The sequence below is a fragment of the Phyllobates terribilis genome, unplaced genomic scaffold (genome assembly GCF_046119375.1).
Source record: "Phyllobates terribilis strain yellow unplaced genomic scaffold, ASM4611937v1 Scaffold_3__8_contigs__length_932513732, whole genome shotgun sequence".
NCBI classification, from domain to species: domain Eukaryota; kingdom Metazoa; phylum Chordata; class Amphibia; order Anura; family Dendrobatidae; genus Phyllobates; species Phyllobates terribilis.
Window position 1 is genome coordinate 735,070,376 of NW_027362763.1, and position 24,981 is coordinate 735,095,356.

The 24,981-nt window shown below is 40.8% G+C and overlaps 1 protein-coding gene across 14 annotated transcripts in view; it reads right to left on the bottom strand.

The window, feature by feature from the left end:
• The window catches only part of NRXN1 (neurexin 1), a 1,901,072-nt gene that overhangs the window by 1,382,604 nt on the left and 493,487 nt on the right, over positions 1-24,981 (bottom strand). For all 14 annotated transcript variants that reach the window (XM_073672110.1, XM_073672115.1, XM_073672114.1 and 11 more), the window contains one exon: positions 17,472-17,516. In XM_073672110.1, coding sequence (XP_073528211.1) covers positions 17,472-17,516 — 45 coding nt within the window. The remainder of the gene's footprint in view (positions 1-17,471; positions 17,517-24,981) is intronic.

The window sequence follows — 24,981 nt, forward strand, 5'->3', positions numbered from 1 at the left end:
ACTTGCAAGTGGCCACTTTAAGTAGCTTTTCTCATGATTGCATACACCTAGCTATGTAGTTCAAAGCTCAATGAGGTTACAAAGCCAAAAAAGTGCTTTAGTAAGTCAGTAAAAAGTAGGTAGGAGAATTTTAAAACAAGAAAATGATAAGGGTGCCCATACTTATGCACCTGTCAAATTTTGTTTGAATGCAGATTACACATTTTCTGTTAGTACAATAAACCTCATTTCAAGGCAGAAACATTACTGTGTCCAACAGTTATTACATATATCAAACTGAAATAGCTGTTGCAAAAACACCAATTTTATGAAAACATTAAGCTTAAGATTAATAGGGGTGCCCAAACTTTTTCATATAGCTGTATATATATATATATATATATATATATATATATATATATATATATATATATACAGTGCCTACAAGTAGTATTCAACCCCCTGCAGATTTAGCTGGTTTGATAAGATGCAAATAAGTTAGAGCCTTCAAACTGCAAACGAGAGTAGGTTTTATGAACAGAAGCATAAATCTTACAAACCAAAAAGTTATGTTGCGTAGTTGAATTTTATTAAATTTTAAACATAAAAGTGTGGGTCAATTATTATACAACCCCTATGTTTAATACTTTGTGGAATAACCCTTGTTTGCAATTACAGCTAATAATCGTCTTTTATAAGACCTGATCAGGCCGGCACAGGTCTCTGGAGTTATCTTGGCCCACTCCTCCATGCAGATCTTCTCCAAGTTATCTAGGTTCTTTGGGTGTCTCATGTGGACTTTATTCTTGAGCTCCTTCCACAAGTTTACAATTGGGTTAAGGTCAGGAGACTGACTAGGCCACTCCAACACCTTGACTTCTTCCCTATTGAACCAGGCCTTGGTTTTCTTGGCTGTGTGCTTTGGGTCGTTGTCTTGTTGGAAGATGAAATTACGACCCATCTTAAGATCCTTGATGAAGGAGCGGAGGTTCTTGGCCAAAATCTCCAGGTAGGCCGTGCTATCCATCTTCCCATGGATGCGGACCAGACGGCCAGGCCCCTTGGCAGAGAAACAGCCCCACAGCATGATGCTGCCACCACCATGCTTGACTGTAGGGATGGTATTCTTGGGGTCGTATGCAGTGCCATCCAGTCTCCAAACGTCACGTGTGTGGTTGGCACCAAAGATCTCGATCTTGGTCTCATCAGACCATAGAACCTTGAACCAGTCTGTCTCAGAGTCCTCCAAGTGATCATGAGCAAATTCTAGACGAGCCTTGACATGACGCTTTGAAAGTAAAGGTACCTTACGGGCTCATCTGGAACGGAGACCATTGCGGTGGAGTACGTTACTTATGGTATTGACTGAAACCAATGTCCCCACTGCCATGAGATCTTCCCGGAGCTCCTTCCTTGTTGTCCTTGGGTTAGCCTTGACTCTTCGGACAAGCCTGGCCTCGGCACGGGAGGACACTTTCAAAGGCTGTCCTGGCCGTGGAAGGCTAACAGTAGTTCCATAAGCCTTCCACTTACGGATGATGCTCCCAACAGTGGAGACAGGTAGGCCCAACTCCTTGGAAAGGGTTTTGTACCCCTTGCCAGCCTTGTGACCCTCCACGATCTTGTCTCTGATGGCCTTGGAATGCTCCTTTGTCTTTCCCATGTTGACCATGTCTGAGTGCTGTTCACAAGTTTGGGGAGGGTCTTAAATAGTCAGAAAAGGCTGGCAAAAGAGATCTTTAATCCACACATATGAAGCTCATTATTCTTGGTGCCTGAACTACTTCTTAATACTTTAGGGGGACCAAACAGAATTCTTGTGGTTTGAGGGGTTGAATAATAAATGACACTCTGAATTAACTTTTTACGTTTAAAAAAACAAAACAAAAAAAAAACAAAAACAAAATTTGCTGCAGTGCATTTCCCACTTCCAGGCTGATCTACAGTACAAATGTCACAATGCCAAGTTAATTCCGCATGTGTCAACCAGCTAAATCTGCAGGGGGTTGAATACTACTTGTAGGCACTGTATATATATATATATTAGTGATGAGAAAGTACTGTAATATTTGTAATCACTAGACTCGTAACGAGTACTTTGTAATAATCGCGTATTCGTTCCGAATAACGAGTACAATGTAAGTCCATTGGAAATGTGAGTAATTTTCGGCTGGACCCTACAAAGGGGTCTGGGGGCCTGAGGAAAAGGCTGAAATGGATGGGAAAGTGATGAAACAGAATGGGAAGAGCCTGGAGAATATGCCTGCATGTATTTCTGACTCACATATGGTTTCTGAGAATGTTTGATGCAGTATTACGCCACTTTTACAGACACACAAGAACAACCACCAAACCTAACCTAAATTGCATTTAACAGTCCAAAAAGGTTAAGAAACTGTTTTTCCTTCACAATCACTTGTATATAAGGCTAAATAAAGCAGAGAAACCAAAAAAATATCCCTTTTAGCGTTTGTTCACACATACTGTTTTGGCTTTTATTCGCCTTATACATTTTGTAGGTCCATCGGTCATACATCATTTTTAGTTCGCTATTCCCTAGCACTTTACAAGCACAGCTAGAACGCACCAGTAGGTATGATCATCTTTGACCTGAGAGGCCTCAGGTGGCTCTGTAACATGTGTTTTGGAGGGACAGCTGTTACTTAGACATTTGGGTGGTCCCTCCATCATTGACACTCAGATAGTGGAAAACATATTCAAAAGCAGTTTACAATGTGCCCATTGTAGTGCTGGGCTTGACCCTCCTCCACCTCCTCCTCCTCCTCCTCCACCACCATGTAATACTGCGGCCCTAAATTCAAATGTTCAGAGGGCCAGCAATTGGCAGGAAAGCTGAGTTTTGTGAGAGCCTTCGTGGGGCCCTGTAACATAAATTTTGAAGTGCCCTCCTAGAGATTTTGGAGGTCCATCTTGTGTATAATACATTTGAGTGCCCTCACTTATTCACATTGTAGGGCCCTCACTCTATTATTTAACTAATTTAAGGGCAGAGACTACAGAGAAAAAGGCCAAGAGACATGGAGTACTAGAAGGTAGCAGTGAGTGCGGCCTACGATCCTCAGGTATGGCTGAACTCTGTGAACCCGGAAAAATAAAGCTGCACTAGTCAACTGGATGACAAGCTCAAATATATCACTTGTGCAAGTCAATGGACAAAGTATATATGGTGCCCCCCTCCAAGATGGGTTGGAGAAGCTTCCCCAAATGATTCAGAGATTTTGATTGTCAATATTCCCCAGATTATATAGGAAGAGAAGACTTCTTGATACTGTAATACTTGGTCCAGTGCAGAATGTGCATGGTATTTCAAAAAATTACTCCTTGGGCTGGGGGCTGTGTCACAGGTGCAGGAAGATTCCATGACAAAGGCCTCCCTTGACAAACATTATCTACAATGGAGTACTGTAGTAGTTGTGGCCCTCAATTCAAGTTTTCAGAGGGCCATCAGTCGGTCATCAACAGTCAGTGTAAATTTCTATTGAATATGTATCCCCTATTATGGGGGACTTCAACTACCCCGATATAGACTGGGAAATCGAAAGCTGTAGATCTCAGAAAGGAAACAGGTTTCTGTCAATTATCAAAGACAATTATTTGTCACAACTTGTGCAGGAACCAACTAGAGGGACGGCCCTTTTAGACTTAATATTAACTAACAGGCCAGACAGAATAACTGAGGTGCAGGTTGGGGGGCACCTGGGAAATAGTGACCACAACATTATACAATTCCACATGTGCTTCAGTAGGGTGCCCAGCAAGGGAGTCACAAAAACACTGAACTTCAGGAGGGCAAAGTTTTATCAGCTAAGAGATGCCCTTCACCTTATAGACTGGGATAGTATCTTCAGTAATAGGAGCACGGACAGAAAATGGGAAATTTTCAAAACAGTCCTACATAGTCACTGTAGAAGGTACATACCTTATGGGAATAAAAGGGCTAGGAATAGGAGGAAGCCAATGTGGCTAAATAAGGAAGTCAATAGGGCAATGAAAAACAAAAAAAGGGCTTTCGGTAAACTTAAACAAGAAGGCAGCGAGGAAGCGCTAATAACTTATAGGGAAAAAAACAAAATCTGTAAGAAACAAATAAGAATAGCAAAAGAGGAGACAGAGAGACTAATTGCCAAAGAAAGTAAAACGAATCCCAAACTGTTCTTTAACTATGTAAACAGTAAAAGGATTAAAACTGATGGAGTTGGCCCATTGAAAAATAACCTGGGTAAAATCATAGAGGGCGATGAGGGTAAAGCAAACCTACTCAATAGCTTCTTCTCCACTGTTTTCACAAAAGAAAACAATTTAACGGAGGAAATGCAAAGTGATAAAGTAAACCCTCCGCTAAATATCACCCACCTAACCCAGGAGGAAGTTCAAAAACGCCTAAATAATATCAAAATAGACAAGTCACCAGGCCCAGATGGCATACACCCCCGGGTACTAAAAGAATTAAGTAATGTGATAGACAGACCGCTGTATCTTATATTCAAGCACTCTTTATGGACAGGGACCGCCCCACTAGACTGGCGCCAAGCAAATGTGGTACCAATATTCAAAAAGGGGTCTAAAAGTGACCCTGGGAACTATAGACCAGTCAGCTTAACGTCTGTTGTGGGTAAATTGTTTGAAGGATTTCTTAGAGATGCTATTGTAGAATATCTTAATGATAATAACTGTCTAACTCCATATCAACATGGATTCATGAGAGATCGCTCCTGCCAAACAAACCTGATTGCCTTCTACGAGGAGGTGAGCTCACAGCTGGACCGGGGAGAGTCAGTGGATGTTGTATACCTTGACTTCTCCAAAGCGTTTGATACCGTGCCACACAAAAGGTTGGTATATAAAATGAGAATGCTTGGTCTGGGGGATAATGTGTGTAAGTGGGTAAATAGCTGACTGAGTGATAGAAAGCAGAGGGTGGTTATCAATGGAGTAAGCTCAGGGTGTGTCAGGGTTACTAGCCGGGTGCCTCAAGGGTCTGTCTTGGGCCCTATATTATTTAATATATTTATTAATGATCTAGTGGAAGGGTTGCATAGTAAAATAGCAATATTTGCAGTTGATACTAAACTTTGTAAAGTAGTTAACACAGATGAGGATAGGGCACAGCTACAGGAGGATTTAGATAAATTGGGGAGTTGGGCCAAAAAATGGCAAATGGGGTTCAATGCCGATAAATGTAAGGTCATGCACATGGGAAAGAAAAACAGCAGTCACCCATACATATTAAATGGGAAACCGTTGGGGAAATCTGACATGGAGAAGGACCTGGGCGTCTTGGTTAATAGCAAATTAAATTGGAGTGCATTGGAGTGCCCAGTGTCAGGCAGCAGCTGCGAAGGCAAATAGAGTCATGGCATGCATCAGAAGAGGAATAGGGGCATATGATGAGAACATTGTTCTTCCTCTGTATAAAGCGCTGGTAAGGCCGCACTTAGAATATTGTGCACAGTTCTGGGCTCCGGTGCTCAGGAAAGACATATTGGAGCTAGAGAGGGTACAAAGGAGGGCGACTAAGGTAATAAAGGGAATGGAGGGACTAGAATACACAGAGAGGTTGTCAAAATTAGGCCTATTTACGTTGGAAAAGAGAAGGCTTAGGGGAGACCTCATAAACATGTATAAATACATCAGGGGGCAGTACAGAGATCTCTCCCATGACCTGTTTATACCAAGGATGGTGACAAAGACGAGGGGGCACACTATGCGTCTGGAGGAAAGGAGGTTCCTGCACCAGCATAGAAGGGGATTCTTTACGGTCAGAGCCGTGAGACTCTGGAACTCTCTGGGAGAGGAAGTGGTGATGTCCAACTCACTTAATGAGTTCAAGAGAGGCCTGGACGCCTTTCTTGAGAACAATAAAATTACATCTTATGCTTAGTGATAGTTAATTAATCCAGATTGGTGTCGGGAAGTGAATTTTTTCCTCAATGATGTCAATTGGCCTATACCGCATGTTTTTTTTTTTTGTTTTGTTTTGTTTTTTTTTTTGCGTTCCCCTGGATCAACGCTGCGGAATAGCTGCAGTGCACAAGAAATAGGCTGAACTGGATGGACGCTTGTCTTTTTTCGGCCTTATAAACTATAAACTATAAACTATCACAGTTACAATGTGGCACAACCTATGACAAGGGCCTCCAATGACAAATATTAGTTTGGTAGGACTACTGTACATTCCAGATTTGTCCACTGTACAATGTGCATAGGGCTTGTGAAAATTAGAACTATAGGCTGAGTCATGGTTGATGCAATAAGCTACCATCCCAAGGGCCTCCAATCACAAATAGTAGTTAGGCTGGAGTAGGAATACTGTTTGGTTTGTCCACTGCAAAATGTCCATAGGATTTGTAAAAATTAGCCCTATGGGCTGTGTCATAGTTGACTCACTATCTTGGCTGTGCCTGTGACAGTTAGCTTGGCTTGTGCCATCAACATCTGAAAATCTGTCAACAAAACCCAAAATGCCAAAAAAGCCTGTTGTTAAGGGACGTGGATGTGGTGTTGTCAGTGGTGCGCGAGAAGGCACTCAGTCTGTGTCAGGTCAGAAGAAGCTTGATGCATCCACTATGTTCCGGGAAAAAGTTCCTGGTCTGGAACGTAGACGTGTGTGGAAGCCAGAAGAGTGAGAGCATATTTTGTCTTGGATAGAAGACAAGGCCTCTACGCATTTGTCAAGCAGCAACAAATCTTCCACGACCTCACAGTCTACTGTGGATACACAGAAGGCTGGCCCTTCCAATCCTGAAGCTGGTTCTCCTTCCTCCCGCCATTATCAGTCACATTATCAGCCACAGGACACATATGACCCCAAGCTTGGCCACTCCAAGGATTTGTTTGGTACGATGTACGAACCCTTTGTTGGCTCTGGCCTATCACTGTGCAGCATTGAAGAGGGACAAGAGGAGGTTTCGTGCATTGATGCTCAAGTATTTGAGGACCTACGGCCAGAAGAAAGCCACTTGGAGGAACGTCATTTACTGTCTCCAGAGGTGGAGGCTGATGATGATGAGACACAATTGCCATCAGGTCAGCCTACAATGTCAACTGGGAAGGAGGATAAGATAGAAGAAGAGGTGGTCGATGATGAGTCCACTGATCCGATCTGGACTGTTGGCAATCATAGCCATGACAGCAACACAGAGGAAGATGGATATGTAGCACCAACACAGGCACCAAGGGTCATGGTTTGCGCAGAGTGATAACTGGGTCAACTGTTCCCAAGAGCACCCCCGCTGTGCGCCAAGTCAGGGCTAGGGGGCATTCAGCTGCTGTGTGGAATTCTTTTTTCTGAAAGTTCTTCAGAGAAAAACATTGCTGTCTGTAGCATCTGCCATACCAAGTTGAGCAGAGGCCAGGGCAAAGGCAACCTGAGCACCACCAGTACAAGAAACCACATGGCAGTCAAGCACCCCAGTAGGTGGGTGGAACACCAGGGTACCAAATCTGCATCTGTGGGTCAAACCAATAATAATAATAATAATAATACTCTTTATTTATATAGCGCCAACCTATTCCGCAGCGCTTTACAATTCAGAGGTTCATATTCAACAGTCATAAGTAACATAGCTAAAGATAATACAATATGTAAAGCAAAAATAATGACGACCCTGCTCGTAAGAGCTTACGATCTACAATGAGGTGGGGGTGACACAAAGGACAGGGGCTTATGTACAATTATGGTCCAGCCATCTAGAGGGGATGAGGGATAGATAAAGGTGGAGACTTATGCCATGATGCCTGGGCTATGTCCTTCAGAATCTGTTCAAGAAGAAGGCACTCATTCCTCCTGCCCACAAGCTGCAGTTGCTCACACACAACAAACATCAACCACATCCACTTCTTTGTGCCAGCAAAGCGTCCAATTGTCCGTGCCTGAGAGCTTGGAAAGAAAGCGTAAATACCCAGCCACGCATCCACAGGCCCAAATACTAAACTTGTTAAGGGTGTGGCATCCCCTTTGATGAGCTGATTAGTATATATGAAGCTTACCACGGGCCTAGGTGGTCTGGAGTTGGGACCCGGTCCTATTTGTCTACCCTTTTATATGCATTACTTCAACTTTGATATACAGTAAGGTTTTTAATATAGACAGTATAGGTACCGTCCCAATTTAGGGTCACCTTGCCGCTGGTGGGACGGCTTGTATACTTTTTTGATCAAAAATAGTTCACTAAGTACCCTATATTTATTATGCAACTTTGCTTTACATTTATATATAATGATGGTAGGGTATGAGATATATTTTTGTCTTTTGTAGGTTTTGCTTCTTTTTGCTAGTGTGAACATGCTCCTATTTCTTGCATGTCTACCATCTTAGACCTCAGTTCACATTGCTTGGTTTTTTGTCTTGTTTGCATTCTGTGCAATTTAAGGGTGTGGCATCCCCTTTGTTGAGCTGATTAGTATATATGTAGCTTACCACGGGCTTAGGTGGTCTGGAGTTGGGACCCGGTCCTATTTGTCTACCCTTTTATATGCATTACTTCAACTTTGATATACAGTAAGGTTTTTAATATAGACAGTATAGGTACCGTCCCAATTTAGGGTCACCTTGCTGCTGGTGGGACGGCTTGTATACTTTTTTTGATCAAAAATAGTTCACTAAGTACCCTATATTTATTATGCAACTTTGCTTTACATTTATATATAATGATGGTAGGGAATGAGATATATTTTTGTCTTTTGTAGGTTTTGCTTCTTTTTGCTAGTGTGAACATGCTTCTATTTCTTGCATGTCTACCATCTTAGACCTCAGTTCACATTGCTTGGTTTTTTGTCTTGTTTGCATTCTGTGCAATTTAAGGGTGTGGCATCCCCTTTGTTGAGCTGAATAGTATATATGTAGCTTACCACGGGCCTAGGTGGTCTGGAGTTGGGACCCGGTCCTATTTGTCTACCCTTTTATATGCATTACTTCAACTTTGATATACAGTAAGGTTTTTAATATAGACAGTATAGGTACCGTCCCAATTTAGGGTCACCTTGCCGCTGGTGGGACGGCTTGTATAATTTTTTTGATCAAAAATAGTTCAATAAGTACCCTATATTTATTATGCAACTTTGCTTTACATTTATATATAATGATGGTAGGGTATGAGATATATTTTTGTCTTTTGTAGGTTTTGCTTCTTTTTGCTAGTGTGAACATGCTCCTATTTCTTGCATGTCTACCATCTTAGACCTCAGTTCACATTGCTTGGTTTTTTGTCTTGTTTGCATTCTGTGCAATTTAAGGGTGTGGCATCCCCTTTGTTGAGCTGATTAGTATATATGTAGCTTACCACGGGCCTAGGTGGTCTGGAGTTGGGACCCGGTCCTATTTGTCTACCCTTTTATATGCATTACTTCAACTTTGATATACAGTAAGGTTTTTAATATAGACAGTATAGGTACCGTCCCAATTTAGGGTCACCTTGCCGCTGGTGGGACGGCTTGTATACTTTTTTTGATCAAAAATAGTTCACTAAGTACCCTATATTTATTATGCAACTTTGCTTTACATTTATATATAATGATGGTAGGGTATGAGATATATTTTTGTCTTTTGTAGGTTTTGCTTCTTTTTGCTAGTGTGAACATGCTCCTATTTCTTGCATGTCTACCATCTTAGACCTCAGTTCACATTGCTTGGTTTTTTGTCTTGTTTTCATTCTGTGCAATTTAAGGGTGTGGCATCCCCTTTGTTGAGCTGATTAGTATATATGTAGCTTACCACGGGCCTAGGTGGTCTGGAGTTGGGACCCGGTCCTATTTGTCTACCCTTTTATATGCATTACTTCAACTTTGATATACAGTAAGGTTTTTAATATAGACAGTATAGGTACCGTCCCAATTTAGGGTCACCTTGCCGCTGGTGGGACGGCTTGTATACTTTTTTGATCAAAAATAGTTCACTAAGTACCCTATATTTATTATGCAACTTTGCTTTACATTTATATATAATGATGGTAGGGTATGAGATATATTTTTGTCTTTTGTAGGTTTTGCTAAACTTGCACATTGCCAAATTGCTATCTGTGGAGATGTTGCCGTTTAGGCTTGTGGGAGCACAGTCTTCCGTTATCTCTTGGCTGTGGCTGCCCCACGAAACAGTGTTCCCAGCCGCCACTATTTTGCCCGGTGTGCTATCCCTGCATTACACAAGCATGTGTTAAACAATCTGAACCGTGCTCTCACCAACGTCGTAACCCGGAAGGTCCACCTAACAACCGACACCTGGACAAATTGTTGTGTACAGGGATGATACATTTCTGTCATGGCATACTGGGGGAACCTGGTGGAGGGTGGGACAAAGGCGCAAACTGGAAAATCACACATCCCACCCACGCTAAGATAGAGGGCCCAACTTCTGTCAGGGTTTCCACCTCTTCATATTCCACTTCCTCTCTCCCCTTCTCCTGCTCCTCATCCTCTGCTGAATTACCCTCCCCTTCACTGCCAAGCTGGGACCTGTGTAGCAGCGCATCAACAAAGTGGCAAGACGTTCTGCTGAAGCTGATCTCTTTAGGTCAGAAAGCACACACTGCAACAGAGCTGTGGCAAGCTTTAAAACAACAGACCAATCAGTGGCTCTCCCCGCTGCACCTAAACACCCCAGTCTGGTCGTCTGTGATAATGGGCGTAACCTGGTGGTGGCTTTACAGATCGGCAAGCTGGTACACGTGACATACATGGCTCACGTGCTGAACCTAGTTGTTTAGATATTTCTGAAAACTTTAAGTAACTTGCCGTACCTACTTGAGAAGGTGCTCCGTATTAGCGCCCATTTCCACCATTACTCTACTGCTTTTGCTGCTTTTACAGCACTGCAAAAGCGCTTGAATTTGCCAAGCCACCGACTCATTTGCGACCTGCCCACGTGGTGGAACTCCACCTATCATATGTTGGCGAGGATTAGCGAACAGCAGAGGGCAGTAGCTGAATACCAGCTTCAGCATGCCGGTCAGACTGAGAGTCAGCCACCACACATAACAACTGTCGAGTGGGTGTGGATCGCTGACATTTGTGAGGTTCTTAAGAACTTTGAGTACTGCACCAACCTTGTGAGCGGTGATCAGGCTATTATCAGCGTAACAATCCCGCTGCTGTGTCTCTTGAAACAATCACTGCATAATCTCAAAGAGGAAGCTTTGAGTGCCCAGCATGTTGGTATGGAGCCAGATTTCCAATGGGTGATACTACCCAGCCTAGCCAATATTCTGAGGCAACACTGGGTGATGAGGAGGAAGATGAGGAAGGAGAGGACTTTTTTCTGTGCTACTGAGGGGACTCGTAATGCTACAGAGGGGACACCCAACCCAAGCTTCATGTCTGTCCAGCCTGGATGGGCTGGAGAGGAGGAGGTGGAGGAAGAGGCAAGTCAGCGTGAGGAGAGGATAGGTACTGTTTCTACTGTTGGGGACACAGAACATTTGCCTTTTTGCAGCTTGGCCCACATGGCACCGTTCATGTGTAAGTGTCTGTGGCAAGACCCTCGCGTGATACACATTTTATCCAACAGTAATAATAATAATAATAAAAAATTTTATTTATATACTGCCAACATATTCCGCAGCACTTTACAATTAAGCAGAAACATTTCAGGTCTGGCAATTATAATAAGTAGGCATTTTAATATAAGACTGCATGATCCGGTCATCAGCCAGTATGTTTAAGTGCAATAATCAAGTATCGAGTATAGTTATTGTGTGCATGGAGGGTGTGGAGACAGATGAATAGTATGGTGCAGATTCAGCATAATATTTAGAAGGAGGGAACAAGGGAAAGTTAGTTTACTGAGTAGTTGAGGTGGTAGGCTTGTTTACAGAGATGGGTTTTTAAAGCGCGCTTGAAGACGTGGTGGCTAGGGATCAGTCGGATCATCTGGGGTAGAGCATTCCAGAGAACTGGTGCAGCAGGAGAGAAGTCTTGGAGACGGAGGTGTGAGGTTTGGATTATGGGGGATGTTAGTCTTAGGTCATTTGTAGAATGGAGGGCACGTGTAGGGCGATAGACAGAGACGGGAGAGGAGATATAAATCGGTGCAGAACTGTGGAGAGCTTGGTGGGTGAGAGTGATGAGTTTATAAGGGCCACTGTAGCAAATGGGCAACCAGTGTAATGACTTGCACAAGATGGAGGCATCGGTGAAGCGGCTGGACAGAAATACGACCCTGGCTGCCGCATTCAGGACAGACTGAAGTGAAGAAAGTTTGGTAAGAGGGAGACCGATCAGAAGAGAGTTGCAGTAGTCCAGATGAGAGTGAATAAGACTGACAGTAAGAGTTTTAGCAGATTCAAAGGTGAGAAAAGGTCGGATTCTGGAGATGTTTTTAAGGTGCAGGTGACAAGAGCGACCTATACTAGTTGGCCACCTTTCTCGATCCAGGGTACAAGGAGAAATTTGCTTCTCTCCTTTTGAAGTCAACAAAGAGTTTTACAATTGATTTGTTCAAGAGGGCTGTTATAGATCAGTTGCTGAAAACATCACCCTCAGACAATGCTGGTGGCTGAGGTACCGGCTCTTTTCAACACCAAGGGATAATGAGGAGAGACAAGAACACCAGCTCCAACAGAGGTGGGGGCAAAATGTGCCCAAATTGGGCAATTTTCAATAGACCAGCACAACAGTAAAGGCTATCTGTGCCTGTAACAAAGCCAAGGAGGGATAAGTTGCAGAACATGGTCAAGGAGTACTTAAGTGACCATACGTGCGTCCTTTCTGACGCTTCAGTTTCCATTAATTATTGGGTGTCAAAGCTGAACACTTGGCCTGACCTCTCCTTATATACCTTGTAAGTGCTGGCCTGTCCGGCTGCTAGTGTGGTATCTGAGTGTGTCTTCAGTTCCGCTGCGGCAATCATCACTGATAGGCACACACGCCTCTCCACGGAAAATGCAGACAGACTTACTCTGATTAAATTCAACAAGGACTGGATATCTCCACAGTTTGAAATCCCTCCAGATGACAGCAAGCCAACCTAAATTCACCAAAAATGCAGATTCATGCTACTGCTGTTAACGTCACCCCCTTCCCATAAGAACCCGTTTCCTTCCTGCGTCAACCATGACTCAGCCCATAGGGCTAATTTTTAGAAACCCTATGCACATTGTGCAGTGGACAAACCAGCACAGTATTCCTACTCCAGCCTAACTACTATTTGTGATTGGTGGCCCTTGGTATGGTGGCTTCCAAAATAGTTGTTAAAATGGCCTGGTGCTTGATTGTAGCAGGCAGTAGGAAATGTTTGGACTACTGCTTTGTGCAGGGCAATCAAAGATTTTTTACGTACACTAATATGGCAGAAGCCAGGCTCTGACCCCTAAAACAGCAGGGAAAATAGACCAGTGCTATAAAAAAAAGGCAGCACAAAATGCTACTTCTGTGTGTGCAGGAAAAATATTGCTTTGCCTCTGACAAGAGCTGTTTTAAGATGGACACTGGAAGAACAGTGTAACCTCTTCCTACCTAATACACAATCTCTCCCTCCCTGTACTCTGACTTTGTTGTGAGTCTTCGGCTCTGAAAAAAGCTATTTTTTGGTGGTATTATGGAGCTAGTGAGCGGCTCCCTTAAACACAGAACTACTACAGACTGCAGGTAGCCCTTACAAGGGCTTTTGTTTTATCAAGAGGCCTAAACACACCCTAGCAGCTCAGCGATCTCTCCCTATGCTTGTAGAATCCAGGCTCCGGACGTAATGTGCACAAAATGGCGGCGGCAGGGCTTAAATAGACCCTATGACGCTGGGAGGCCAGCCAATCAAAGTAATGCCACAACCAAGATGTCTGCAGCATTACTGTGATTGGTTAAGAAGCCCAGCATGTTTAGTGGAGGCAAAGGAGGCGCCAAAACTGCAGGGCGGGATATCCGACTATAGCGAGGCGAGTACACAAATACTCGCAGAATACCGAGTAACCTGAATACCGTACTATCCGTGCGAATAGAGATTAGTAACGAATGCACTCGTTCAACACTAATATATATATATTTTTTTTTTTAACATATATATTATTTTTTTTACAATATCTGACAAATCTATTGAGCTGCAGTAAATAACCTTTCCTATTCTATTTTAAGGCAGCAGAGGTACAAGAGAAAAAGGCATCTATACAAGTAAGCTAGAAGGGATAGCTAGAAATTGTCCCTTTTCTGATCTATAATTTACAGTATTTTCTATTCTCAGATATATCCATGGTCTCCCAGGATTCTCAGGTCCACATTCAGTGAAGGAGTGAGACAGTCTCAATGGCTTCAATATATCAAAAGGACATTTAGTCATTATATCCTACACTTTGTTGCATATATATATCTGGATCTGCTAAGCAGAGAACAAAATCAGACAAAAAATAATTCAATACTGAAAAGAATGGAGGATATTATACTCATAGAGCATGGAGGATGTATTTTTGCATTCTAGAAACAACTTCAAACAAAAATCATATAGTATATAAGCCAAATACAGAGAGAGGCTGTACTCACATAAATAATTATTTTTCATTTTATCACATATGTCACCAGTACAATGTTCAACAGAGCCTTCCTCGGGGCGAATATTTAAAGAAGCACTCCTCCTCCTCCCATCAAAGCTTTTATCCTCTTAATATATTGCAATCATCATATAATATTGCACTGTGCACTTACAATTGTTCATTTTTCCTTTCTACCCAGCTAATTCTTCCCTTATCCATTAGGTCTATGACATCACGTGATTAAAAACTGACTAGCTGAATCCTTCTAAGCTCTATGTAGAAACAGGAGGTCAATTTTCCCGCAATGAGTCATGAGTCACTGCAAACGTCCCTGGCAAGGACGAGAAGGGAGAGGCTGGGTCAGGAGTTGAAGAGGGGAATGATTTTTGCAGGGACAAGAGACTTCCTGTTTCTACATAGTGCAGAGAAAAGAGAAGAATTAGCTGGGTAGAAAGGCAAAAAGAGCAATTGTAAGTACAGTGCTATATAAAATGATGACTATAATATATTAAGAGGCTAAATACTTTAATGGGAGGAGGAGTGCTTCTGTAAATGTAGATTCATCATCTAGTGCTGCCTTTTCTATCATCTTTGCTAATGCACTGCTCATTTTTATAGATATACTGCATGATGCCAAGCGCATGAGCTGAGAAAGTAGTGTCTTACACATGGACTATCTAAAAGTGAACTCTTCCTTTAAAAGGAAGATCCATGTTTACAACTGATTTAAATGGGATATACCATCAGGATTTTGCTCACCCATCTGAGAGCTCCATGATGTAAGAGCAGAGACCTTGATTCCAGTGATTTGCCACTTACTGAGCTATGTGTTTAATTTTTTCAATAAAATTAATGTTTTCTCTGCTGCAGATCTAGTAGCTCTCTGTATGCTGAGCTCTGTATAACCCCACCCACACCAGCGATTGGCAGCTTTCTGTGTATACTGTGCATAGGCAGAAAGCTGCCAATCAGTGGTGGGGGCGGGGTTATACAGAACTAATGAATATGGAGGAAAACATCACAGCAGGTTTTATAGTCCTCTAGTGATAATCTCCTACTGATAAAACAATGATTTTATTAAAATTACAGCAAGCAGCCCAGTAAGTGACACATCCCTGAAATCAGGGTCTCTGCCTGTGCAATATGCTGCTCCCAGATTAGGTGGCAAAAGCTGGTGACAAGTTCCCCTAATTTTCTATTGTTTCATGGCATCTAAAATTAAAAATTGATAACACTTTTCTATAAGCCTTAATTAAAATCTCCATTGTGTTTTGGGTATACAGCTTCAATGCATAGCTATGGTTGAAAGCCACAAACAATGTAGTCTGATTTGCACTCATTTTGTCACTACTTTTTACTAACCATGCAAATGTAATTTAGCAGGAATTAAGGTTAAGTGAAAAGGGAGTATGGTGCTTTACCCGACTACACACAATTTGTAGTCTGTTACCATGGAAACAAATCTTTATACAAAATAGTATGACATTTTTAAAAAAGACTATGGACCCTAGAATTAAGAGTGTTTAACTGCTACAATTGAATAAAAGGATACAAATGACTATGTTTTTTTCCATTTATGTCTATGGGCCTTATAAATAAAGGCAATGGCTTAAACATAGCAATACTTAAAGGGCTTCTCCAGGATTAGAAAAAGACAGCCGCTTTCTTTTTGAAACAGTGATACACCGGTCCGCAGCTTGTGTATGGTATAGCAATTTGGCGGCATTCACTTCAACGGAGGAAAGCAATAGTACCAGACATAATCCATAGACTAGTGTTGTGTTGTTCCTGGAAGAATGCTGACATTTCTTTCAAATTCTGGATAACATCTGTCAGGGTTGTCAACTAGAGATGAATGAATGGATTTGTCGGACCCTGGTCGGTCCAGCGGCCACATCAGTAGTCCATAGCTGCTGGACAGGAGACCTGCAAATTGCCTCCTACTTGTCGGAAACCCCAACACCTCTTTTGATTAGTATATCACAAATCTGATGGGGCACAAGGGATTCCTGGAGGTAGGAGCTGGTTCACCATACCATACCATACGGTATCCTGGGACTATTGGGACTACTGGTGTGGCTGCTGGACCAGGGTCCTGTGAATCGATTCAATCATTTCTATTGCCAACCTCATTTTTTATTTTCCTTTTTTTTCTGGACAATTTATCAAAAATCACAGACAGCTAAGAATTTTTGTAGACACACTGAAAAACCATAAAATATCATATTGATTATAAATCAGAATTTGAAAATTCTAAAATTAAAAAATTACCTCTAGTTCATGTTAAATAATTACACCAAGGTTTTTATGGGTAGTGGAAAAATCACCTATTTTAGGGGAACTGTCCAGGAATTCATGGCATGGATTGACAACTCTAGTCAACGGTTGAAATATCTCAAGCTACATTGAATTGAATGTTTTCACCTCATTACCATTAGTAGGGGAAGGGTTAATTACAGAATAACAAGTATATTGTATTGAATACATAAGGACAGAGTGAGAAAAGCCCAACATACACATTAGATGGCTGTCGGCCAAATTGTGGTTTGGTCAATCATTCGTCAAGTAGCCATCTCGACAAGCTGTCCTATACACAGGAGTGATCGATCGGTAGAGCACTTCTGTGTTTTCTATGAGAGCCGTCACCAGAAATGTTTGGTGGTGGCTTATCACCAAGAGAAAATATGATCGGCAGTCCTAAATAAGACATGCTGAATCGACATTTCATGGGACAATACATTGTCCGGGACTCCCATACACATTAGACAAAAGGCTGAATCCGTTAAGTCTGAAGTTTATGGGGTGCTAAAACTGCTTTTACTGGTAATCTTATGTACTGTTGACGCATTTGTAAAGACGTCCTTCTACTGAGGATTCCCTCCAAACACTTATCAAAACCAAAAAAAAAAAAGATTTAAAAAAAAAATAATAGAACTAAAAGTAGAATAAAATAAAAGTAAAAATTAAGTTGAGCACTAATATCCTATAGTATTATATTAATCAATATAACTTTTGACTTACCTGTTCCAGCTCCTTTGGTGAACAATTGCTCAGCTGCTATATTACCTAAAAGAAAAAAGTATAAGATGTATAGGTGAACATCTTAATATGACAGATCTAAGGTGATTACATACTTAATATCTAAAGAATAGAACCACCCTAATGCCCCATAGAGCTGAATAGTCAAATATACAGTATGTGCTCTGGTTCATTTGCATATATTTAGTTAGTATATCTTTTGTAAGAAGTCACTATTGTGAACCACCCCAAGGACATTTCAGGGGGACTCATGAAGCTTTACGATACTGAAAATCTGCTGGTAGCCATTGAATAGTGTTTACTAATGGATAAACCAAAAAGTTCACTCCTTTCTCTGGCTGAAGGGTTCAAATGTTTTACGAAATGAAATTTTATATTTCTTCATCAATGACGGAAAATACATTCAACATCTACAGGGAACATCTATGGGTTGCATTTTTTTAACAATGCAAATTTGCTTGAAATATACCCAAACATTGGGAATTCTGGAGTGTCCCATTGTTGGGGTAATTAACAACCTGTAGTAATCAAAAAAACCTTGAAGTTAGTTTCTATTCTCCCTCTAGTGTCACCAAAGAAGAAATGAAGCAAAAAGCTTTGAAAAATTGTAAAATTTTGGATTAACTTGGAATTGCGGCAAATTTTTGCAACGTTAGGCATTTTCATACCTGTTTCTCTTACCTCTGCCAAAATAGGCAGAGCAGGGGCGAGGTGGGGACATGAAGCCATAGCTCATCTATTTCATTATGAGCTGTGGCGTTCCGTATGCCAGAAATCTTGCTTTCTGGTGTAGAGCATGGCATGCTCTTCTTCATGTAGCACATGGCATGCTCTTCTTCCGTATGCCAGAAATCTCACCAGACTTCTGGTGTAGCGCATGGCATTCTCTTCTTCATGCATCAGGATTTTCTGACTCCCTCATTTCCCCTCATAAAGACCGGTGAAACAATCACCACTCTTGATGAATCGAGGCCTATGACTTATGTATGAGTAGCCTAAACCTAGGTTACTGTTGGCTGAAAGATCGTTTGGTCATCAGCTATCTTTCCCGACAACCAAAAGCACAACAACACTTGGTCAAGTATTACTGAGTACCCTTTGATAGAGAACTGCTAGACTCCTCTAACTCTGGTTTAACAAAAGGTTCAGCTATTGAAGTCCAACAAGTTGGATCATTCTCTTCCCAGACATCAATCTGTCCTGAGTGAGTCAGAAGACTATTGGCCGATCTTGGCAGGTTCGGATGGCTTGAGTGTAATGTGTATGGTGGCCTTTAGTTTTGTATGTGGGAGATTTCTCAGTCATCAAGGAGTTTGGACCCCATCAATCTGATCTTCTGACATTTAAAAACTTGCTATATGATAATTTTTGGGCACATTTATAATTTAAACTCTTTTTAAAGTGCAATAAGCTAATATATTTCAGACTAAGTAATGTAATATAACCAGACTGCAGGTACAGCATAGCTGTGGCTATCATAGCAGAGCTATCTATTCATCTACTCGATAAACTTTGATATATGCGTGATCAAAAGCACAAACAAGAGCAAAAGAGACAATTACCAAATTACAGCTGATTTGCTATAAATTCTAAAAAAAAGGGATAAAACTTTGGTAGACAATTAAATACAAATTACAGGCATTTTTCCTGTTGAGGATATGAAATACTCTAATATGCTCAATTACCTAATTACAGCCTAAAATGTTTTCTACCAGTGATTCATGCTGCAATTATTGTGAGAGAACTTTATACAAATACATACAAGGATGGATAACCCTACGCTGGTAATAAAAAAAAAAAAAGCTCAACGTGTCAATAAAAAGACAGTTCTGTTTTAGTTCATTTTTACCACCCGCGGGGATGATGAAACTAATGATGCCAGCCTCAGTATCATCATCCTGCACACACTACAGGTACAAGTAGAAGCCATCAGAGCAAAAGCAACTGTCAGGGAAGCGGGCTATATCCTGATTAAAGGCCACCATACACAGTAGTGTATAGCTGGTCTAACCCACCAATCTCAGTTGAACTGGACAACTGTCTAATGTGTATGGGGGTCACCTAACACTCCCTCGATAGATGATGTCAAAGAAGATAAAGTTTGATTTTAAAGGCCCAGTCTTCTATAATCCAGGTAGATAAGTTCATGCTGAAGCACAAGCATGTTAACGCAAGATAGGCATTTATATGTAAAGGAGAGTATAGAGATACAGAACATGAATAGCCGATAGCTATCTAAACTATATTGACACTTTTAAAAGAAGACTGAGAGTGACATAGGCCTCTGCACATTGAGAATTAAAAAATCATATGAGAAGGTTTTTTTTTTTCAAGACCTGTGCTTTAAATGGGTTATCCACTTTTGACATCCCTTCCTGTTCTCCAGGTGAAAAGTTAATTATACTGTAGATTTCCTAATTGCTGGGGACACCCATAAACTTCTGGAAAATGTAGGGTAATCTGGGAGCAAGTGTTCAATTCTCCTAAAGCACTCCTAGAGGAATAATGAAGCATTACACCATTCTTATTCCAATCATGATAGGTCCTCCAAAAAGACAGTAACTTTCCACAACCTCTAATTAAGAATGTCTGTAACATGAGAATCTCTTTTTCTCCTTAACTGAAAATCTCCCAATAGAGAATTTTGAAATTAGTTTCCTAAAACCGAAAACCCACTTATTCTAGTTAATGGTAAATATCCATGTTTGTACGAACCTTAACCCTAGATGGTGAGCCGGCCTATGACCTTACTTAGTTTTATGGTTTTCAAGACCCAGCTAAGATCTAGGACTTGAGCCCCAAGTTTCCATGAACACTACTGAAGGGTCTTACCTCAAAACTATCTCCATATTATTTTCTTCCTCATAACTTTCTTTATTCTTTCCTTTTACTACTGATAATCTTAAAGATAAGTTACACAAAAACAACCAAATAATTACAAAATATCTCTGGGACCTGTGGGTGCAGACGATTATATACAGTACATACATAGATGCGTTCTCCAACAAGTCTACACTGATTCCAGGGGATAGATTAGTCAATAATTGTAAATTTGTAAGTCCTGTGGTCTCATGCAATGTTATATTGCACAAAACTCCAGGTATCCATAACAAAATTGCTTTGTGGTTATCTTTTCAAAATCATTCCGCTCAATTATTTTATTGCTTACAAAGCTTAGTGATGAAATGTTGCCAGAACATCTTATATAAAGGCATAAATATTTAAATAGATATACAGCCCATCCACGCATGGCCTATTGTCTGTTACAATTTTATTAACTCTATAAGAATAGGTTCACAAAAAGATCTTTTTTGAAAGTGAATTTTTCTGGCAGAAAAATCTCCGACGGAAACCTGAAACATTTTTGGATTATGCTGCTGTTTGGATGCTGTTTTTGTGTATAGGGTGTTTTTTTCTCTTTCTTATTGATTTAGTAGCCAAGATTGTTAGTTTTAGCCAGGCAAAAAATATCTAAAATATGAACAAGTTTTTTTTCCCCCCAATGATGAAAAATTCTGAAAAACAAAAAACTAGTTTGCTCATTAAAATCAATAGGAAGGTTTTTCACACAGTATTTTGTTTTAAAAACATTTTGGAGTAAAATCTTCCCTTAAATGCTTATCAAAAATGTGAACAAGTGAACATACCTTTATCTTTAAAGGTCATAAGAAATCTAGATGAATAGATAGTTTTCCATTAATAGATCATTTCCTTTTGATGGTTACAATGATAAAGATACATTGTGATTCTGCTGTAATTGTGTTTTGAAGTTTGTACTGGAAGTTGGGAACGTTAGTTACATAAAAGTCTTCACATCTAATCAGAAAATCTAATTAAAGTTATGGTACAGACTAAGTCAAAAACAGCAAGCTTCCTCTTAGGCCACGTTCACACGTTCAGTATTTGGTCAGTATTTTACATCAGTATTTGTAAGCCTAAACCAGGAGTGGAATAATTAGAGGAAAGTATAATAGAAACAAGTCACCACTTCTGTATTTATCACCCACTCCTGGTTTTGGCTTACAAATACTGATGTACAATACTGACCGAATACTGAACGTGTGAACGTGGCCTTGGGATGACCCCACACATTAGATGGATTGTTTGACTGACTAATAAAGAACAGCGATGGTGATGGAAATGGGAAGGGAGCACAGAGAAGAGGTGAAAATATATTTTTTAAACCCTTCACAGCAAATCAACTTGTCCCTTTCCCTCAAATTGAGGGATTCTGCCCAAATCGAATTTGGGAAGATTTGTTCATTTCTAATCAGTACATCCCTAGATAGTCCTGAGACATACAAGGGCCATAATAAAGCTTTACAAAAGGAAAGTTGGGTTCTGGCAGTGAAAGGCGAAGTAAGAATGCTGATAGCTTAAAGATTTCAATAAATGCATCATAGTGTGATTTTTCAAGAAAAATTAAATCACAAAGCAAATGTATATCTTATTATTAAATGTATATATATTATGGTACTTTCAGTTAGTTGAAGTGTTACATAAAATGGTGCTTCACACATTGAAACAAAAAATCTTCCTCAAAATACGCTTCTTTATAACACTATAACACATTTGTTTCTAAAATAATGTGTTACCAATAAGCAATTTTACACCTTCAACCAATTCCCCATCTTCACAAAGCATTGAGCGTATATGAACAAATAAATGAGCAAATCTCAAATGTGTCCCATACTAACTTGCTTTTATCTCCTATCTATCTATCTATCTATCTATCTATTTATCTATCTATCTATTATCTATCTATCTATCTATCTATCTATGTATCTATCTATCTATTATCTATCTATCTATTATCTATTATCTATCTATCTATTATCTATTATCTATCTATCTATCTATTATCTATCTATCTATTATCTATCTATCTATTATCTATCTATCTATCTATTATCTATCTATCTATCTATCTATTATCTATCTATCTATCTATTATCTATCTATCTATTATCTATCTATCTATCTCATATCTATTTATGTGCCATCTATCTAAATACAAAAATATAGGTGCAGCACAAGTATAAGCTGAAAAATAGCGGGTGTAAAGCCTTCTTGGCAAAACCAAACCTCAGCACCTCATAATGGCATTGTTTTGTTCCAAGTGTGGAACTTTCTCAAGCCAGAAAAGAGAAAGTTCTACACTTGGAACGAAACATTGCCATCATGACCATGGGTCAATAAACCACTATTTATTTGGACTTTGAAGTGCAGCCTTCATCTTTTTGAATCTATCTATCTATCTATCTATCTATCTATCTATCTATCTATCTATCTATCTATCTATCTATCCCATATTTATCTATCTATCCCATATCTATCTATCTATCTATCTATCTATCTATCTTTTATAAGTTCTATATTAAGTATGGGTTTTGGATTTTTAATTGTTGACCCTGAATACTTATCTTGCATATTCCTTTCCGTTAAGGCATCCAGATTGGTTGCCAGAACAGTTTTACTGGCATGGCTCTTAAGTACGACAGCAAAGACAATTTGGGCAGCGAACCAGGTCTCTTGGTTTTCTGGAGCAAGTTTTAGCATATTCCTGGCCTCACACTCTATCATCTGCTACTCCACATCTTTTTCCAATTGCATCTTCCACAACTGCTTTCACCCCATGAGTGTGTAGACTCACATATATTAAAAAACTGACAAAACCATTTCTTATTCAGTGAAATGTGTCTCCTGAAGACAGGTGGCTTGTAAGAAATCCTTGATGACACTTAAAACTTTCTTTTGAGAGGGGTTCTTTTGAGCCTGGTTTCCAACTCGAAAAGTTTGTGGTTAGAAATGCATACGAATATTCCCTATCATGAATGAGAATTAGATTATCATGAATGACCATTCATATGAATATTAGTTTCATGAGAATCTAACAGTCAAAACAGACTGCCGATCACCCAACGAACGAGCAAAACTCTTGTTTGTCGGGTGAAATGATCTTTTGTGCTACACAAAAGATCATCGTTCTCGCCAGCATACTGTCATGTGTAAACAGGATCTATGCTGTCGAGATCACTGGTAGCCATCTATGCACTACATGATCTTCTACATATCGTTCAGGGTGCACCAGAAACCGTGTTGGACTGTTGAAACAGGCAATTAAATGACCGGTGACTGACAAACATGTTGCTGGTCAGTGGTTGTTTAACGTTGCACATAACGCACCCCTGCTTGTATAGACCAGGCGCCTGAAGAAGACACAATTGGGATGATGCTCATCATAGCATTTAATTCTATTTTTATTCAATTTTTAAGTATTGATATTTTAACTGAAAGGCTAAAGGCCAATATTGAATCACAGATCAGACTACCTATACTATACTAACTTTGAACTAATCTCCTGATATATTCCCTCACATAATCTCCGGTCCTCCCAAGACCTCTTTCTCTCCTTCACACTTATTCGTTCCTTACGCAATCGCCTCCAAAATTTCTCCCGAATATCTCCCGTCCTATGGAATTCTGTGCCTCAACACGTCTGATTATCCGCCACACTTGGATCCTTCAGATGGAACCTGAAAACCCATCTCTTCAAACAAGCTTACAGCCTGCCATGACCTTGCTGCCACCTCAAACAACACCGGAGCTACAGCAACCCCCCCAACCTACTGTCCACTTCCCCGTTCCTGTAGAATGTAAGCCCGCAAGGGCAGGGTCCTCTATCTCTGTACCAGTCTATCACTGTTAGTTTGTTTACTGTAAGTGATATCTGTATCTTGTATGTAACCCCTTCTTATGTACAGCACCATGGAATCAATGGCGCTATATAAATAAATAATAATAATACTATACCCTCAAGGCACGGTGATGAGAATGGTGACTTACGTAAAGTCTTAATCTGTGGGGGAGTGTGGACTGGGTTTGATCTTTGATACATATTAGTCATAAGTTACAGAAGAGCTCAGTGCAGAGAAGGAGATCAAAAGTTTCAATGCAGACAATGTTTAGGATTTTAACTTAAAGGGGAGTTACAGTAGAAAAAAGTTAGGCATTAGTACCTATCCTGTGGTGTGTAGCATCGGCGTCTCTGCCTCCTGACAGGCAGAGACGCCATCCCCCTTACTACAACGCTCCTGGCCCTGTGTCTTCCGGCTCTCCTGCTGCTGCTGCCGGCGCGCGCAGCTTCCCGGGCACTGTGCTTAGGGCGTGTGCGCGTGTGCTCCCTCCCTCTTTAAGGGTCCGCGCGTGCCGTCCTAAGGAGTCCCTGGCCAATGGACGGAGGACTTCTCTTATAAAAGGCACCGCCTCCAAAGTGGAGGTGCCGGTGCAAGGTTGTAGCTCTGTGTACTTACTCTGCTTCAGCCCTCAGGCCCCGCTGCTAGCCTGACTACCAGTCCAGTCCGCCAGCCTGACTACCAGTCCAGTCCGCCAGCTTGACTACCACTCCAGCCTGACGGTCTGCCTATGGTCCAAACCTGCCAGTCTGTCTATTGGCCAGGCTAGCCTGCCTACCCGGAGAATGTACCAGTTA